Source organism: Seriola lalandi, unplaced genomic scaffold, assembly GCF_002814215.2.
Source record: "Seriola lalandi dorsalis isolate HSWRI2012SDOR001 ecotype SW California unplaced genomic scaffold, Sedor1 jcf7180002054585, whole genome shotgun sequence".
NCBI classification, from domain to species: Eukaryota; Metazoa; Chordata; class Actinopteri; order Carangiformes; family Carangidae; genus Seriola; species Seriola lalandi.
The window spans coordinates 2,710,292-2,728,155 of record NW_019525138.1 but is presented as its reverse complement, the minus strand read 5'-3'; the positions used below and the strand labels follow the sequence as shown (position 1 = coordinate 2,728,155).

General features: G+C 40.3%; 2 protein-coding genes across 5 annotated transcripts in view; one reads left to right on the top strand and one right to left on the bottom strand.

The window, feature by feature from the left end:
• The window catches only part of LOC111664339 (serine-rich coiled-coil domain-containing protein 2-like), a 45,548-nt gene extending 35,116 nt beyond the window's left edge, over nucleotides 1-10,432 (bottom strand). For 2 of the 3 annotated variants that reach the window (XM_023418869.2, XM_087177291.1), the window contains exon 1: nucleotides 9,955-10,430. The gene's annotated coding sequence lies outside the window, so the exon portion shown is untranslated. Of the gene's footprint in view, nucleotides 1-9,954 lie in introns of all 3 variants that reach the window. The other variant, XM_087177292.1, reaches the window with a different exon arrangement.
• Nucleotides 10,433-11,844: 1,412 nt separating this feature from the next.
• Nucleotides 11,845-14,218, top strand: LOC111664307 (D(5)-like dopamine receptor). Of its 2 annotated transcripts, XM_087177257.1 has the most exons (2): nucleotides 11,845-11,868; nucleotides 12,806-14,218. In XM_087177257.1, the coding sequence occupies exons 1-2, from the start codon at nucleotides 11,845-11,847 to the stop codon at nucleotides 14,216-14,218; spliced, it is 1,437 nt and encodes a 478-aa protein (XP_087033383.1). The 2 variants fall into 2 exon arrangements, with proteins under 2 accessions (XP_087033383.1, XP_023274604.1); XM_023418836.1 differs by lacking the exon at nucleotides 11,845-11,868 and having other exon boundaries at nucleotides 12,800-14,218.
• The last annotated feature ends 3,646 nt before the right edge of the window (nucleotides 14,219-17,864 follow it).

Here is a 17,864-nt window from a genome sequence, read left to right as displayed (position 1 = left end):
TCCTGAGGCGTCCTGAGAAGCTGGAAACAGAGTTTGTTGAACACTTTTGCTTAAAATATAAATTTTTTATGAAAACAGCTGCCTCAGTGTTGCATTTCTGGCCACGCCCACCAGGACTGACAATTGTCAGTGCAGTGCACTACAACATATTTCATCTAAATGTATTCACTGGATCACTGAAACCTGACCACAGTCTGAATGTGACTGAATTTTTACCAATTATCTTTACTGTTTTTTTAATTAATATTTTTTTTTTCTTCTTTTAAACTTTATGTAACTTCCACTTGTGTTTCATCACTTCATCTTGTTACACCACTAATCAATGGCAGAACAGAGATTGTTTTCACTGAGTTTTTTCATGTATAAATAAATACATGTAAATTAAATCCGGTTTATCCTGAATAAGATGCTTAAAAACAAACACTCGCAGTAAAGTTCACTGCCTCTGTCTGTCTGTTACGTAACACATGACCTGTTCCCACTGCTCCTTCCCAGAGATCGACTGAACTCTGTGCTGCTGTGGAGAGTTCAAAGGTCAGATGTGATGTAACTGCACTCGTGAGAACACGTTAGCTTCTGTCTCCACGCTGGAGATAAAGTCAACTTCATATGAACTCTGCTGCTTTTATTTATGACTCTGATAGCATCAAATATCCGCAGCAGCTTCTTCCTCTAATCTTAACCAAACCCAAACAGCAAAGGACTGTGGGTGCAGAGGGTCCAGGCAGAGCAACCAAACCAGTCTGGACTGATGCTCATGTCTTCATGGGCTCTGAACTTTTAAAGTGATGAGCCTCAGCTGTCATCCATCATCCATCTCCTTCCTCTTCCTCTCATGTTCCTCCATCTGTCTCTCTCTCTCTCTCCCTCCATCATGTCCTTGTTTTCCTCCTCAGCCTCTCTACAGCAGATCACTGGAGGACAGATATTCTTAGCAGAGGTCAGAGAAACACAACCTGCTCCTCCTCTCGTAACTTATCTGAAATTAATATTATATATTATAATTTTATGATATAATAAAAATAATATCTAATATATTATTGGATTTTTATGATGCACACATATTGCACTAGAATCCAGTAGAAGACAGGCTTTAACAGTAATATGATGTTTCCTTTTCTTGGAGACATTTTACATGAATTAAAATGTATTATTAGGAATCAGTGAAAAGAGCCAACAAATATATCTAACCAGTAAACAGGCAGGAAAGTGATTTAACTAATGAAGAACTAGACTAGACTCTGTTCTACAGTTCAACATCACCCGAGTTATTTCTAAAACTAGCTGCCTATTAAAATATAGGAAGTTAAAGTCAGTGCGTTTTCTCCTTATCAAATAGTGAAGCCACATTTAGCTGCTATGCTGTATTATTCATGGCTGCTGGTTGGACGCAGGGCGTGTTTTGGCGTCTGGGAGACTGAGCGTGTCATCGGGCCACGGACGACATTTGATCCTTGGAGAATGAGCGACATGTTTCCTCCCAGCCTGATGTCCAGAGTGTGAGCTGACATATCCAGTCAGACAGAAAAAGAAACAGGTTGCTGTCGTCTGCCCGGAGACTTTATCAGGTTATAACATGAAGTTCTGACCTGATTCAGCTGTTTTATTACGGACAGAAAACATCTCATAATTTATTGACTGACTCCAAAGAAGATTACTGAGTGAAAGTTTTGTTCTTTCTTGAATTTTTAATCATAAATTGCTTCTTATTTCATGTCTTTGATTTTAAGAAATAAACTAACATTTTTTATCTGCATATTCAATATTTCTGGCTCTGATTTTTGCATGAGTTTGCCATTTGTCAGATGTTTAATTCACTGCAGAGACACTACAGAGACCACTTCCTCTGAATGGTCTAGATGCTCTGTTTTGGTGCACACCCAAATAGACAGTTTTCAACAGTTTCATCAACAACCAACACTTTACGGCAGCCTTACGGCAATTTCCAGGGGACACACTGCCTCAAATAGCAAAACACATAGGAAACACAGGAGAGTCTTTTACATGTTCAGTTCAGTTCAGAAAACTTTATTTATCCCCCATGGGCAATTCATTTGTAGTTTCCCGGTCCATACATTCAAGCTCAACAGACAAACAAACAACCAACTAACCAACCAACCAACCAACCAACCAACCAACCAGATATAGTTAAAATGTCAGAGGAAAAAAAATTAAAAAGGCATGGGACAGTTCCAGTAAGTAAAACAATAAATAAAAGCAGTAAATAAAGCAATAAATAGAACTACATATCCAATGAATTACTCTAAAATAACGAACCATTTAAAATGGGTATATATGAGTGTACTGAGTACATATCTGATATGCATCAATTCAAGTCAACTTTATTTACATAGCACCAAATCACAACAGACATTATCTCAAGTCACTTTTCATATAGAGCAGGTCTAGACCGTACTGTCTATAATATTGATTACTGAGACCCACCATGGAAAAAGCTTTGGAGAGGCAGAAACCTAAAGCAGAACCGCACTCAGGGTGGGCAGTGCCCAGGCAGGTTTAGAAAAACCTTGAGACTCTGATGTTAGGTTCAGTTAACTAGCCCCACATCAGCCCAAACCAACTGAATTATCAAACACAGCAGTTTGTTTGAACCACACCACAAGATGAGGTCTCAAAGTACAACAAAATAAATATAAATATATTTTTTCTCTCTCTCACACACACACACACACAAACACACACACACACAGTGTCAGAGGTGCTGATTTGTGACAGTGTTACAAAACAACATGTCCTCATGGTCTCTGTTAAATAAGCCTGGGTTGTATGATAGTGTTTCAAAGGCTTAAACACACACACTCAACCCAGCTTCAGGCCCGATATGACACACATAACATAAATGCCCTGCCTTGTTGGGCATTAAACCAACACACACCCTCCTCACTCTGACTTACTCACACACACACACACACACACACACACACACACACACACACACACACACACACACACACACACACACACTATGGCTGAATGAACCCAGCACCATGCCTGACTGAGCCTCGCCCACAGACAGACGGTCTACAGTCTGAGCTGAGACTCTGACGTCACAGCTTTACCTCCACCGCACTCAGCTCTTTGCCTGTCTGCAGGTCTGTTTAACTTTTACACTGATAACTAGTCTAACTGTTTAAAACATTACCAGCTGTTTGAGTTAAGTCTGAAACCATGGCGTGTTTTAATGTTAAACCCTGTAGATCAATAAAGCACAGTGAGTCATTTTCTGACTCCAGAGTGATACCTCTCGTCGTATGAGAACATCTGTATCGGGCGTGTTTCTAAACATTTACTCAGGTCTCCTATCTGCTTTCTGATAATTGATATGATATGGTTTGTTTTGGTTATAAGAGATAAGATATTCCTTTATTTATTAATCCCAGTGGGGAAATTTGCAGTGTTGCCACAGCAATATGGACAGAGCAAAGAAAAGAAAAACTGCAAAATGTGAATATAAAATATTTAAAGAAATAGTAGATAATAATAGAACATGTACAATTAGTTATTTAAATATGATAAAAAATAGCAGCAGAAACATGGTGAGTTGTCAGTGTCTGGTGTGTGAAAATAGAAAAATCATTTGTATACTGTCTTTTTTTATATAATGTTATAATGTGAGTATCAGGCAGGTTGTTTTTTGTTTGTCTGAGTTATTCGGAAGGTTTTGTTTCTCTGTTTGATATTTTATGGATTCTACTTTTTTATTTTTTTGTATTTTATTTAATTTTCTTGATGGATGCCTATAATTGAATTTTCTTCACTGGTCCTAAACCCTTTCTGTGATATCTATTTTGACTGTGATTCATTCTTTTTTATTTTTGAAGGCTTTAAATGAATCATGAAGCAATACAATGAAAAGAAGAATTTAAAAGAAAGAAAATGGAAAAAGAAAATCAGTCCCAGTCTGAGGTGACAGCTTCATGTGTAACAGACCCAAACCCAAAGATCTTCATATTGAGAGGTTGAAAACTTCAACATCTAATCGATTATCAAAATAATTTCTGATAAATTTTCTGTTGATTAACTGAATAATCGTTGTAGCACTACACTTTAATGAAATGTAATATTCTAGGTTATTAATCTTCAGTGAATCTCATGTTGAAGGAGTGAGAAACATAAAATCACATGTTGGTTTAATGTAAATTCATTTTCATGTTGAACACGTGGCGTCAGGAGTCACAGCTGAAAGCAGCGCTCGTTTCCTGGGAGCCCTTTAGTACCACAACACCCCACCCCCATCCCCCCGGGTCTCATAGCAACTTGGCACAGACAACATCCCTGTTGTACAGGGAGCTCTGGACCTCCATTCCCTCTAATGCACCCCCCACCTCCTCCAACCAACACCATCATTAATCTGCCACAAAGCAGCTCTTTCTTTCTGCTGCTCTGCACTAAACTCCCTCCTCTAATCCTCCACTTCATCCACACAGACCAGGAGCCTGGTCCTGGAAATCCAGCAGCTAATAAGCAGCATGTTTGAACAGAGCAGGACTTCACATGAGACCGGGTCGACCTGGAGACCTGGTAACGTGGCCTAAATCCTGAGGAGGCCTAGAATCTCTGAGTGGGGGCATTTACAGCAATGTCACACTGCAGCCCAGTATCAATAAATATGTCTGTAACACATGAGTTTGGAAAACATTGAATAATGAAAGTTGGCAGTAAATGTCGGTCCAGATTCTTTAGTTTTATCTGTCATCCTTCATTAGATATTTCCTGATTCAGAGCATCGTTCATCAAAGCAAAGATACTGACATTTTTCAGTCAGTCAATATCGATTAATTAGGTCAGACAGAATATTAATCAACCACTAACTCCTTCGTTGATTAACATTTGCTGTTTCAACCTTTAAAGATGAGGATTGTTCTTAGTCAACTATCTTTGAGATTTTGGCTGAAAAAACACGCTTCTGGACTGAATTTTACCAATTGTGCAAAAGTCAATTTACAGAATAAATTATAAATTAATAATTAAAAAATATTATAAAGACTATGAGTTAGCCTCATTTTAAATAAGATCAATTAGATTATCAAGCACATCTCCTAAAGCAAAAGTCTGAGTTAAGCCACGTGGAGGGAATATTATAACATTTATCATTTGTTCCCGATGCTGTTTTAATAACACACAACCATCTGTGCCATCTGCTCTGACAGCTTCCAGCAGCTTTGTTACTGTTTAATGAGTTTTAAATTTTTACTGGAACACATTTGGTTCATTTTTATGATAATTACTGCAGCAGTTTGTGTTAGTTTAGTCGGTTTACTGCAGCTTCTTTTACAGTTTGTCTCCGAATTATGAAGGAGAAAGAACTTCCTTTTGGTCTGAAAAACTGAGGAAAATTACCAAAAACCATGTCAGAAAATGACATGTACATTCTTTTTGTATATATACACAACTGGCTGAGCAGGACCAGCAGCTCAGATGATCTGATGAGAGGGAGGAAACACTGCAGACAGTCACCGCCCATTCAGAGACGAGAGGATGCACAGAGAGATGAAAAGATTCACCAAACATTTCCTGCCACAAACATCCATCAGCTGAGAGGCCGAGATAAACTCAGAGGAAGAGGAGGAAGAAAGAGGACGACAGGACAGAGACAGGAGAAAGACAGACAAGATTTGTGACTTTAGATTTTTACTGTTCCTTTTCTTTCTTTGTTTTTTTTTTTTTTTTTTTTTTAGGAAAGTCAAGGAGAGAGAGAGGGGTTAGACATGCATCCCCAGACCCCTCAGATCCTCAGACCTGCTGGTCCTGGCTGTTCTTCAGTCCAGGTTGAGGGGAAAAAGGGATTGGACATTCGCAGTAGCTGTCCCAATAATTTGGAACAGTTACCTCTTTTAATTAAGTGTTTTCCTTCCATCAACATTAAAACCCACGTGTGTGTCCCTAAGGTTTTTTTTTATCTTTCACTTTTATCATCCAGTTTTTATTTCAAACTGTTCCCTCTCTGTTTCAGACTGTGGAATAGTTAAGACATCACACTTTAGCCATTTTAGTTTTTCACTGTATATTATTGTTCAGCACTTTGGTTGTTCTAAATGTGCTTTATAAATAAACTTGTGTATCGCTGCTTCCATTTAGTCTCTGTGCAGAGTCAACGTTCAAACATTCCCAACATACTGTGGTGTGTTTCTCTGTTTCTTCTTCTCAACTTGGATTTTGAGCAACGGCAAATAATTGAGATTCCACATTTAGAGCCAACTTTAACAGAGAGGACGAAGATGAGGGAGCTAACAAAGAGAAGGAGAGAAAGGTCAAACAAACAGAAACAGTGAATCAACATTAGATAGAGCTGCAGTGATGTAGAAAAAGAAAAGTCAGTGAGTCATTAAAGCAGAGTTAGAGAGAGAGAGAGAGAGAGAGAGAGAGAGAGAGAGAGAGAGAGAGAGAGAGAGAGAGAGAGAGAGAGCTAAAGCTCGTCTTAACAAGATTAATCATTAGCCGGGAAGCTAAACGATGATTGTGCTTTAAACTGAGGTCGTTAAAGTCCAGGCTGAGAGCTTCTCACTAATAAACCGCAGAGACTTGACGAAGCCTGAGGACACAGAGAGGTCTCACCTTCACATCAGCACCGCTCTCACGTTTCCTGCTTCTAAACTGAGTCTGGGAATCGTGTCACAATCTGAAGACTGGTTCATGGTTTGAGTTTAAAATGCAGGAAACAACAGGCCAAGGCTCGATGAAGATGTACAGTATTATCATCATCATCATCATCATCATCATCACACACTGCAGGTTATATATGAGACAGAGGAAAGGTCAGAAAAAAGTCTAAGGTCTTTTAGAAACAGTGTCTTCGTTCAATAAAAACTAGAATCACCTCCTGGTGGTTGTGTGCCTCCTCCACTCAGACCGGTTTCATGTTACAACCCTGTTTATCCAGAGTCACAAATATATATATGTAAAGCATTTGTGTGAAATTCTGTCATAATTTCTGTGTGAAGTCATACTGACCTTGACCTTTGACCTTATACCACCTAAATCTAATCAGTGCATCCTTGAGTTCAAGTGAACCTTTGTGCCAAATTTGAAGAAGTTCCATCAAGGTGTTACTGAGATATTGTGTCCACGGGAAGGGAACAGACAGACGTTCGGACAACTGAACACCTGAAAACAATATGGCTGCCATCGGCTTGGAGGAATAAAAAGTAAAATCAGTTTTCATCTCGTGTCCTCACCGACTCTATGACCTTCCTACTGATGCTGTTGCTGGGCCTGATGTGGCCCTTATATTCCCTGAGCAGAACTGGTAGAACAGCTGTAGTCATCTGCGTTTAAACCCTGATGGTGGTTGGAGGAGGGCGTGTTAAAAAAAAAAAAAAAGAGCCTGGAGAAATGTGGGATTTGTCCGAAACAGAAGAAGTGAAGTGAATCCTTCCTCCTCCTCTGCCTGCAGGGATAGAGCTTCACTTTGTGCATCAATTATTCACCAAAGAGTTTCTGCTCTTTGAGAACAGTCTGGAAAATATAAATTTTTGATCAGTCAAACTCAGCGTCTGTGCTTCCCTCTGCATCGTCATCATATGTTTCAAGGAAAGGGACAGTCCCATTCAAAGATCTAGGAGCATGAGGGCTCGGTACAGTCTATATGCTGGAGACAAAGGCCTCCATCACAGTCTGGATTTGGATCCATGTCCCCACAAAACCAGTGAAACCACAGTAAGTGTGTTCTTCAGTTTTACTGGATTCCACACACACACACACACACACACACACACACACACACAGGTCACGGTGTCAGCAGGGTCTCTCTGGACTGACACCAGATGGGCAGCAGCTTCTGTTCCACTGTCAGTGAACAGTTGGTTCCACCTGATATAGAGGACAGAGACAGAGACAGAGAACCAGTGGAACCACAGAACTGAGGAGTGGAGAACCAGACAACTAGAAAAACAACTGAGCCAACAACCACAGGATAGAACCTGTAGAATATAACAACCAGGGGAGAGAACTAGAGAACAAAACAACTGGAGAAGCAACAGAACCAACAACCAGAGGACAGAACCTGTAGAACCAAACAACTGGAGAACAGAACCTTGAGAACCAAACAACTAGAGAACCAAGAACCAGCAGAACCAACAACTAGAGAAAAGAGCCTGGGGAACAAACAACTAGAGAACAGAACCTAGAGAATAAAAAAGAACTTGCAAAAGATCTAGAGCAGAGAACCTGCAGGACCAAACAAGAGCCTGCAAAATTAGACATCCTGAAAACAGAACCTGCAGAACAAAACAACCAGGAGAGAAAACCTGAAGAACAAAACAACTACAGGACAGACCCTATAGAACAACATAACCAGGAGAGAGAACCTGAAGTCTGTCTGAGGAACCAAATGAAAACCGAACTGCTGAACACAAGCAGTGGAGCCAAAGATTACCTACAGAACCAAATGACAATGAGTGAAAAAAAATTAAAAAAAAAACAAAATAACAAAACCCAGATGGATCTAAAGTTTGGAACAAAGTGGTGCAGAGATAAAAAGCATCCAACACCAACACAGACAACCAGGTTCTATGCTTGGCTGACGTTCTACATCACACACAGCTGGCGGCGATCCTTTAGAAAGAACCCGGTGGAACTGAAGAAGTGAAGCACATGGAGCTGAAGAATGGAAACAATGGGGCTAAAGATGTGAGGAATGTGGATGGTCCCATGAGGAATGAAAACAGTCATTAGCCTCAGGACGGTTCCTCACAATGTCTCTAGATCATCAGGTCTGTGAGAACTTTAACACAACTCTGACGACTTCTATTAAAACATAACCACAGTAGAACCAGACTAGAAGACAGTAAACACACAACTATACAACTGACTAGAAATCAATAAGTTTTAATCAAGTTTTATTTCTTCTCTTATTTCTGGAACTTTTTAACTTAAATGGTTAATGAAAACAATCATTAGCTGCAGCTATAATAGTTATGTATGTATTTACATCTATAACATGCACAGAATCTACAAACACCCAGTCTCTATAAATATTGATTAGAACATGACTAATTTTTTTCATTATTGATTGATCCGCAGATTATGTCCTACATTAATCCATTAATCAATTTGTCTATAAAGTTTTAGAAAACAGTGATAAATGTCTGATATAAAGGTGGAATCTTCTCATTATTATGTTTAGTTGATTGCCATAAATGACACAGAAAAGCATCAAATCATCATATTAGAAAAGTTGAAACCAGTTTGGACATTTTTGCTTTAAAAATTACTTATCAAAATAGTTGCTGATTAATTTCCTGTGATCAGTTAAGGGATTGTGTTTTTTATACATCTGCTCCCTCTTACTGTCCTTCTCTATATTGAATTATATTATTTTATATTATTATTCCCTCTGTAACTTCAACTTATTTCTGTCATTGCTTTTGATTTATTTGTCAAAGCACTTTGTAAAACTATTTATAAATAAAGTTATTGTTATTAACCGATCTGATTTCCGCTGAAACATAACAACAATAATAACAAACTAATAATTATACCACCATTAATATTCATAAAAGGGTCATGACAAATTAGAAACAGTGATTTCAACTGGTGATCATTTCTATGGATCTATTATGTGGTTTGTGTTGTACTTACATATATTTTCAAATATTCTAGATATGTATAGAATATTATATTTTTTTTTAAAAAGACACCATATATTAATACAAAGTCACTATCACTGAACATGCACCACAAACGTAATGGTAACTATGGTTAACTGTCATTCAGAACCTCGTAGAGAAAACCGTCAATTTTCATTCAGTTAGCTAGCAGTGAGTAGGTGTATGTCCCCTTTGTGACGTGTTATATAAGTGGAGGTTAATGTGTGTTATGTTACTTGTGTGTGTGTGTGTCACTATAAATGAACATGTGTGTGTTAAAGTGACGTTAAACGCAGATATTTTCTCAGTTTGTTGTTTTTTTCTACACGAACAGACTCAGACTCACCTGCCGGGTAGACGGAGCATCAGACGTCAAAATGCGGAAATGTCGAAGTTGAGGCGGTTGAATGAAAGCAGCTGGACGTCAGTGAGGATGTGTTCAGGTTAAATCCGACAGGAGAGATTCTGATGAAAGACAACATACAGCGACTGTCCCGATAAACGACGTTAAAATCCACCGGGAGCCGATAGAAGGACACAGCGGCAACCTCTCTGCGGCGCTCTGCTCCTGCTCTCCGGCCTGTACGAGCCAAACACTTCCCCACACTACGGGGTCTCCCACAGATAATTCAACACCTGTGCGGGTTTACCTTTATTTTTGTTAGTGTCCTGTTAGCAGTAAAAAAAAAACAGCCAAAATAAAAGCCGTTTGTCCGCCTGAGAGCCGTCTGTGCTGCACATGAAGACGAGACTGACTGACTACTGCTGCTGCTGCTGCTGAATCATCCACACACACACACACACACACACACACACACACACACACACACACACACACACACACACACACACACAGCTGACACTGACGTCACCCCTCACTGTAAACATAACCCTTTCATGACCAGACTCATGAATCTAATGTAAAAATTTTACTGAACAAAAAAGCTACATAAAGCAATACGACACTAAATAAATGAATATGTAAATACAAATAATAATAAATAATATATACATGTAAACATACTTGTAAGATAAGAGATAAGATAAATAAAAAAGGCAGCTAAAAAATATATGTAATAGAGCTTATAACACTAATAATAACTAAAGCAAAGTTAAACAGACAGTGTAGATTTTATAAGTTAAACAAAAAGTTTAAAAAAAAATAAAAATGAAAGAAAGTGGTGGAGGAAGTCCTGAGGCCCATTAGCTTTTCCTTAACAAATAAAAACAATATGTTTTATATGTGTATTTTTATTCTTTTCATTCATAGATTCTTTCCTTTTTTTTATATTTTCCTGGCAGAAGTGTGCTTCCATAAAAATAAAAATGAAAACCACATGTGTTCATGTGTGTGTTTTGTTTTTTTCATGTGTGTTCCTCTCCTTCTCAAAACCACATGTGGCCTAACTTCGTGTGAATTTAGCAATGTAGTTTTTATAAGGGATTAATCAGGTTACAGAGCAGGTTTACGTCCCTCTACAGTGAGAAAAAACACACAGAAAAATATACTTTTACCACAAACTTTTATAGGAATAATACCAATGTCCAACTTTTACACTGTGTGTGTGCCATATTTCATTAACCGTTCCATCATGTAGAAATTATTATTGAGTAGGGACAAGATTTTGTCAAGTTACAACATGTAAAAAATTCTAAGGATTTAGATGTGGACATGTGGAAATGTAAAACTGTCCCATAACAGAAATCAGTATTTGTGTGTTGTGCTGCTGATGGTGTGTTGTGAGCCTTTGTCCACTAGAGGGCAGAGTTTACCTTCCTTCACTGTCACTGCTGCTCTGAAGACTCCTCCTCATCCTGCGTGTTGTTGTTGTGCTGGAGTTCTGGTGACAAACACATCAACAAACTGTTATAGGAACATTTACATCTGTGAATATAAAGTCTATAAATCAATACAGGCGCAAAATTGGGTCACCTTGGTTCATCAATCAAACCCAGTGTTTGTGTTGTTTTTTTAATATGACTTGTGTTATTTACCCAAACTAAAACACAGTGGCTGTGAAGTGTCATGTTTCAACTTACATGTTTCTGATTGTTAGTAATGTGCGTGTCCTTTGTAATGTTGAATGTCATAAAGGACTAACAATAAATTTGTGACAGTTTCAAAGTAAAACTTGTGTCATTATGGCAATTGTGTCCAAACTTTTGACTGGTAATGTAAATAAAAATTATACATAAAACCTATTAGAATTTGGACTAATTTCATATATTGACATATATGTCCAGCCCATACAAATATGTGGTGTATGCTTATATTGTAGACATATGTTACATAAATATATATATATATATATTCATCTAATAGGAGACTTCATTAAACTTCATTACTGTCAGGTGAAAAGTTCATATCTATAAATGCATTTCTGGACAATTACATTCTCCACTGAGTGACTTTCATAAAACTGTCTCAAACACCTTAAACTAATAAAATATCAACTAAAAGTTTTTCTTCCAAAACGGATATTGTGGAGGATTTTTCACTCTGACAGACAGAAACTTCTCATTAGCCCAGATCCATCCATTCCTCTTAGTTTTGGGCTTTTGCATACAAATGTTTTTTTCTTTTTTTAAAAATGTAAATTCAGTTTTTTGCTTTTCTCTCCTGTAGTTTCCTGTTCCTGTAGATAGATAGATAGATAGATAGATAGATAGATAGATAGATAGATACTTTATTTTAATATTTATTTGCTGCATTATTCAGACTCTGAATCATCAGTCTCATTAATTATTTGAAGATTTGAGTTTACAGAGGAAAGTTTCCTTTTATTCTGTTTAGTTTTATCATTTAAGATGTTTTGATGTCTTTATTCTCCAAGTCTTCTGCTTGTAAATCTCTAAAGATTAAGATCAATGAATATACTGATCAGGAGACAATGAAATCAATATGCTGTAATGGAATATGTTAAAGGCTGAGAGCAGGTAAATATACTTTAGGCTGTTTAGGCGCTGAGGGTCGCCATCTGCTGCCTCAGTCAGTCTGACGGCGGCGGAGGAACCGGATGAAGTGAGCGCGTCTCGTGCAGGATCACCTCCCTGTGAGACTCCCGGGACCACAGGTGGATTTCCTCCTCTTGCCTCCGTGTTGGGAACAGGAGCAGAGAGTGTGGTGGTGAGACGCTGCAGGTGATGGTGGAGAGAGGAACATGGCACCGAGGGAGTGACTCTGGCCATCCATGGAGAGCGTTTACAACGAGACCCAAAATCTCCACCAGGACCATCGGGACCGGCTCCAGGTGGTCACAGCGGGAGCGGACAGCCCCGGGCCTGGTGGAGGTGTCAGCCTTCGCGCGCTGACGGGCTGCGTCCTGTGCGTCCTGATCGTCTCCACCCTGCTGGGTAATACTCTGGTGTGCGCCGCGGTCATCAAGTTCCGCCACCTGCGCTCCAAAGTCACCAACTCCTTCGTCATCTCTCTGGCGGTGTCCGACCTGTTCGTGGCCGTGCTGGTGATGCCATGGAGAGCGGTGTCCGAGGTCGCCGGCATCTGGCTCTTCGGCCGCTTCTGTGACACCTGGGTCGCCTTCGACATCATGTGTTCCACCGCGTCCATCCTCAACCTTTGCATCATTAGCATGGACCGCTACTGGGCCATCTCCAGCCCGTTCAAGTACGAGCGCAAGATGACGCGCAGGTTCGCCTTCCTGATGATCGGCGTCGCTTGGACTCTCTCCATCCTCATCTCCTTCATCCCAGTGCAGCTCAACTGGCACCGCGCGGAGGCTGACAACCTGACGGCGGACAACCCGGACGACTGCAACGCCAGCCTGAACCGGACTTACGCCATCTCCTCGTCCCTCATAAGCTTCTACATCCCCGTGGTGATCATGGTCGGGACGTATACGCGCATTTTCCGCATCGCGCAAACCCAGATCAGACGGATCTCGTCTCTGGAGAGGGCGGCGGGGTCCCGTGCGCAAAACCACCGCCACCGCTCGTCAACGCACGACGAAAGTTCGCTCAAAACATCTTTTAAGAGAGAAACGAAAGTTTTAAAGACTCTGTCCATCATCATGGGGGTGTTTGTGTTCTGCTGGCTGCCGTTCTTCGTCCTGAACTGTGTGGTTCCTTTCTGTCACCTGGACAAAGTCGGAGAGCCGTGCGTCAGCGACACCACCTTCAGCATCTTCGTGTGGTTCGGCTGGGCGAACTCCTCCCTGAACCCGGTCATCTACGCCTTCAACGCCGACTTCAGGAAGGCATTCTCCACCATCCTGGGCTGCAACAAATACTGCTCCAGCTCCACGGTGGAGACGGTGGACTTCAGCAACGAGCTGGTGTCCTATCACCACGACACCACCATGCAGAAGGAGGCCTGCGCCATGCTGGGGCCGGGGGCGCAGAGGCTCGCCACCTGCATGCCGCCACCGCCGCCGCCGCCGCCGCCGCCGCCCCACACAGGAGGAAGAGACCTGGAGCAGAACTTCGACAAAGTTTCTGTGATTTCAGACGAATCCCGGAACCACAGGAACCCGCTGCTTCCCGCCATCCTGCAGTATGAGTGCGAGGCAGAGATCTCTTTAGACATGATGCCCTTCAACTCGTCCGGACCCACAGACTGTTACGTGATCCCGGGTCAAATCCAGGACCTGTGAGCTCACTGGACCCCTGGAACAATAAATACTAATTTTACTGCATGAGGCAGGGGCCCTGTTGAGTTTTGGACCTCTCTCCATATCATGCACTAGTGCACAGGGGTGTGAGTGGGTGACCTCTGACCTCTTGTTGATGACGCTATTAAACACATGATGCCAAAATGACCTAAAACCAGTTGTTCCCAACTGTTGTGAGGATGACATTTGGAGGTTTTATTGTTTCATTTAAAGAATTTCCAGAGAAATGATTTGAGGTAACAAATGTTCTTTTCCCTCTCACCGTCTTCTGACCCTTCAGACTCATGTCGCGGCCTCTCTCGGGGTCTGGACCTGCAGGTTGGGAACCACTCTTCTAACTTTTATCCGTTTGGAGAGTATTTTTCACAAGGAGCAGATTGTAAATGTCAGCAGAGATAAAAGGACAAATTATGAGCTGCAGATGATTAATACTTTCTCACAGCAGAACTGTATATTGTTTTGTTTTCCTGTGATCCATATTAAAACTTCTCTGTTACATCTCCGTACAGTGTTTTACCCTCCGCTCCATCTGCCTTGTTTGAAGTTCAACCTCAGGAAGTTTAAAGTGTGAGAACATCTGAACTTTCTGCTCATCATCATCCAGATCTGTTACACATCAAATATTATATTTCTGCTGAAAACTAAAATACGTGACATTGGATTTCAGCTTTTTAATAGGTGACGTAGCCTAATACACATCAAATGAAAACAAATAAATAAATAAGTCAACATTAACCAACCTGTGATCGATCTTTAAAAGACATGTTTATTGATCTGATTGACAAGCTTTAACAGATCAATACAGTGATGTGACATTTTCCTGTTGGACAGGACAGCTGCTGTAGAGTTATAGGAGTGCCAAAAAGAAAGAAAGTATATATCTATCTCCCCCTATTGCTTAGGCAGCAAAAGGGGGAAAGCATTAATTTTTTTCCTTTAAATATTTCTCTTCATATTTCATCATTTTTAAATTGACTTGTTTATTCCTGTTTATATTTCCACATTTATTTTCTTATTCTTTTACAGATTTATTCTTTTTTTTCATGGTACTCCTATGACTCCATAAACTGCTGGGTACAACTAAAAGTCAACAATTAATTTAATTTATAATCACAATAAACAAAAATAAGATTTTTGTCTGATATATTATAAAATGCTGGAGACAGTAAATTGCACAGAACATCAGTTTCATTATTTTAGTTCTTAATTTTGCATCTACTTCCAATAAAGTCACCATCAGACAAAACTGAGACAACTGCCCCTCCTCAAACCCCTGTTTTTGTTTGTTTGCTTGTGTGTTTCTCTGTAATTGTTTACATTTTGGCACAATTAAAAGTAGCCGAATTAGCTATTAGGAGCTCCGGTCTGCGGTGCACCCCTGGGTGTACAGACAACTGTCATCGTATCACTGTGATACTGCAGAAAATTTAAAAACATGAAGATTCTGAAGGGAGTTCTGCAGTGATAAGGAGCATCTTTTTGACATATGTCAATCTTGCCAAAATATTCTTACTAGTATATGGATATTAGTTTTAACCATATTTCCCAAGTCTAGGTGTTAATTTACAAGTTAAACATTAGAATTTAACCCCTGACTTGTGCTTTATACGCACAGATTCTAGCTGATCGTCAGCAGCAGTGACATTTTGAACCACAGTTGTTTGATGTGAGTGTTCAGGTTCACTCAGTCATTGTCCCGCAGCTCTCACTGAACCTGCCTTTGATATGTTAAAGACAGCCAATAGGACAAGGAAGGATAATTAATAACAATTACATCATTAGTTTCAGTGTTTAATTGGCCCTTCAGGTAATTGCGGGCTGCTTCCATCTGAGTGCTCGTCCAGCTCCGGTGGAGTCTGTGGAGGCTCAGATGAGACGCGCTGGTTGGAGTGTTTGAGTCCATTGAGACTGGATCGTGTTGTAAAGGTCTGACAGTGACTGTGGTGAGTGTCTCAGTGTGGTCCAGCTGAAGGTTGCTGGATTATCTCAGGCAGCCTTCCTCGGGCTCCTCGCCAGGGTTCTTCACACGGGTTTCATCTGCTGGTTCTCGGCCAGTGCCGCTCAACAAATGCCAAACTGAAGCGCCAATTGCATCTCTGGCTGTTGCTAGGAAACCGTAGAGGACCGGTGACCATGTTGGAGGTCCGCAAATCGTGAGAACAATAGCAAACATTCATGGCTCTGTGGATGCTAATGTTGGTCTGTCAGCAAACAACTTTGGTCCAGACTGAAATATCTAAACAGCCACTGGATGGGTTGTTATGAAAGTTGGTGCACACATTCATGTTCCACAGAGGATGAAGTTTGATGGAGGCGGAGACGGAGTCGGTATCCATCCACATGTTTGTCTGCAAATTTTCAAAACTTCTTGCCCAACATCTACCTGGATCCTCGGCCCGAGAAACCGGGCCTTAATGAGCCAGAAGAAAAACTATATGTGGTGCAAGTATTTGCCAGAAATTTTTTTTTACCAAACATAAGTTGAATGGTTTTATGTTTGAGACTCAGTGTGGTGAGATTTATGTTGAGGACGACTTGAACATCACAGAGAAGATAACAGCAGTGTTTATTCTCCAGTGTCTCAGTGTGTCATTTAAAAGCCGATGTTGTATGAGACTGAGCTGAAGTGACTTCAGAGAGCGAATGAAAGAGGCTGCAGCACAATCCCAGCCTTCTTCTTCCCGGAGATGAAAGTGGAGTGTGTGTTAGAAACAGCTCTCGTGTTTGTTGTCTGTTTTGCTCCCTGACCTTTGACCTCGCAGCAGCAGCAGCGATGCTACAAGTGGAACAAAAGCTTCAAACACCGAGGCGGCGGTGTGACTGTCAGCAGGAGATTTACTGGTGTGTGTGATTTAATGCAGATTTTATGGGATGCACAGTGTGTGTCTTCACAAGTGTTCATCCTGATGAGTTCCACAGGAGGGCAACAGTAGGAGTCATGTGACTGTCAGAGGCAGCGCTAGAGATTTTCCCTCTTTGAGATGACCTGTGGGCTAAATTATTTAGTGTTGGGCTACAGGATTTTATAATACAAATAAATGTGCCATTTGAAAGTGTCATATACCTACTGCACATTCTCCTGATAGTTCAGAAGCTGGTTTCACAAAGACATATATAACAGTCAGACTTCAGATAGACTGAGTCTGAATTCATCCGTTGTAGATTGCAGTTTAGTTCTTGACTATCTTCAACCAGACTGTGGTACAATGAATTCTGGGTAAATTAAAACCCGAGGAACCACAGCTCCACTTACCCCAACAGAAAATGTTTGTCTTTTAGAAGAATTCAAGTTACAAGGATGTTTTTCTTTGGAAATTCAGCGAAGAGTGAAACAATGAAAATGAAAAATCACAACACAAACAAACTCATACACATCTATAACATGACAAAGCCAAGCTACACTCTGAATCTGCAAGGAAGCACAAGGCTAAAATGTGGGGATCCAGTGTGTTGTTCACCTGTATTGTATAAGTTTATCATTTGTTTTTATGTAACATTTTAATTTGTAATTTTAATTTTAATTTGAAAAGTAAGTAAAACTGTCAGGGAAATGTGATGGAATAAAAAGTACAATATTTTAAAATATCTTTTAAAACTAAAGAAGGCTTTCTGACTCTCTCCTGTTGCT

What these genes read in the sequence shown, in the direction of transcription:
- LOC111664307 (XM_087177257.1), top strand. Translation starts at nt 11,845, where the DNA reads ATGTCCAGCCCATACAAATATGTG. An exon ending in CCAGCCCATACAAATATGTG is followed by an intron (nt 11,869 to 12,805) that starts GTGTATGCTTAT and finishes CCATCCATGGAG; the next exon opens with AGCGTTTACAACGAGACCCA.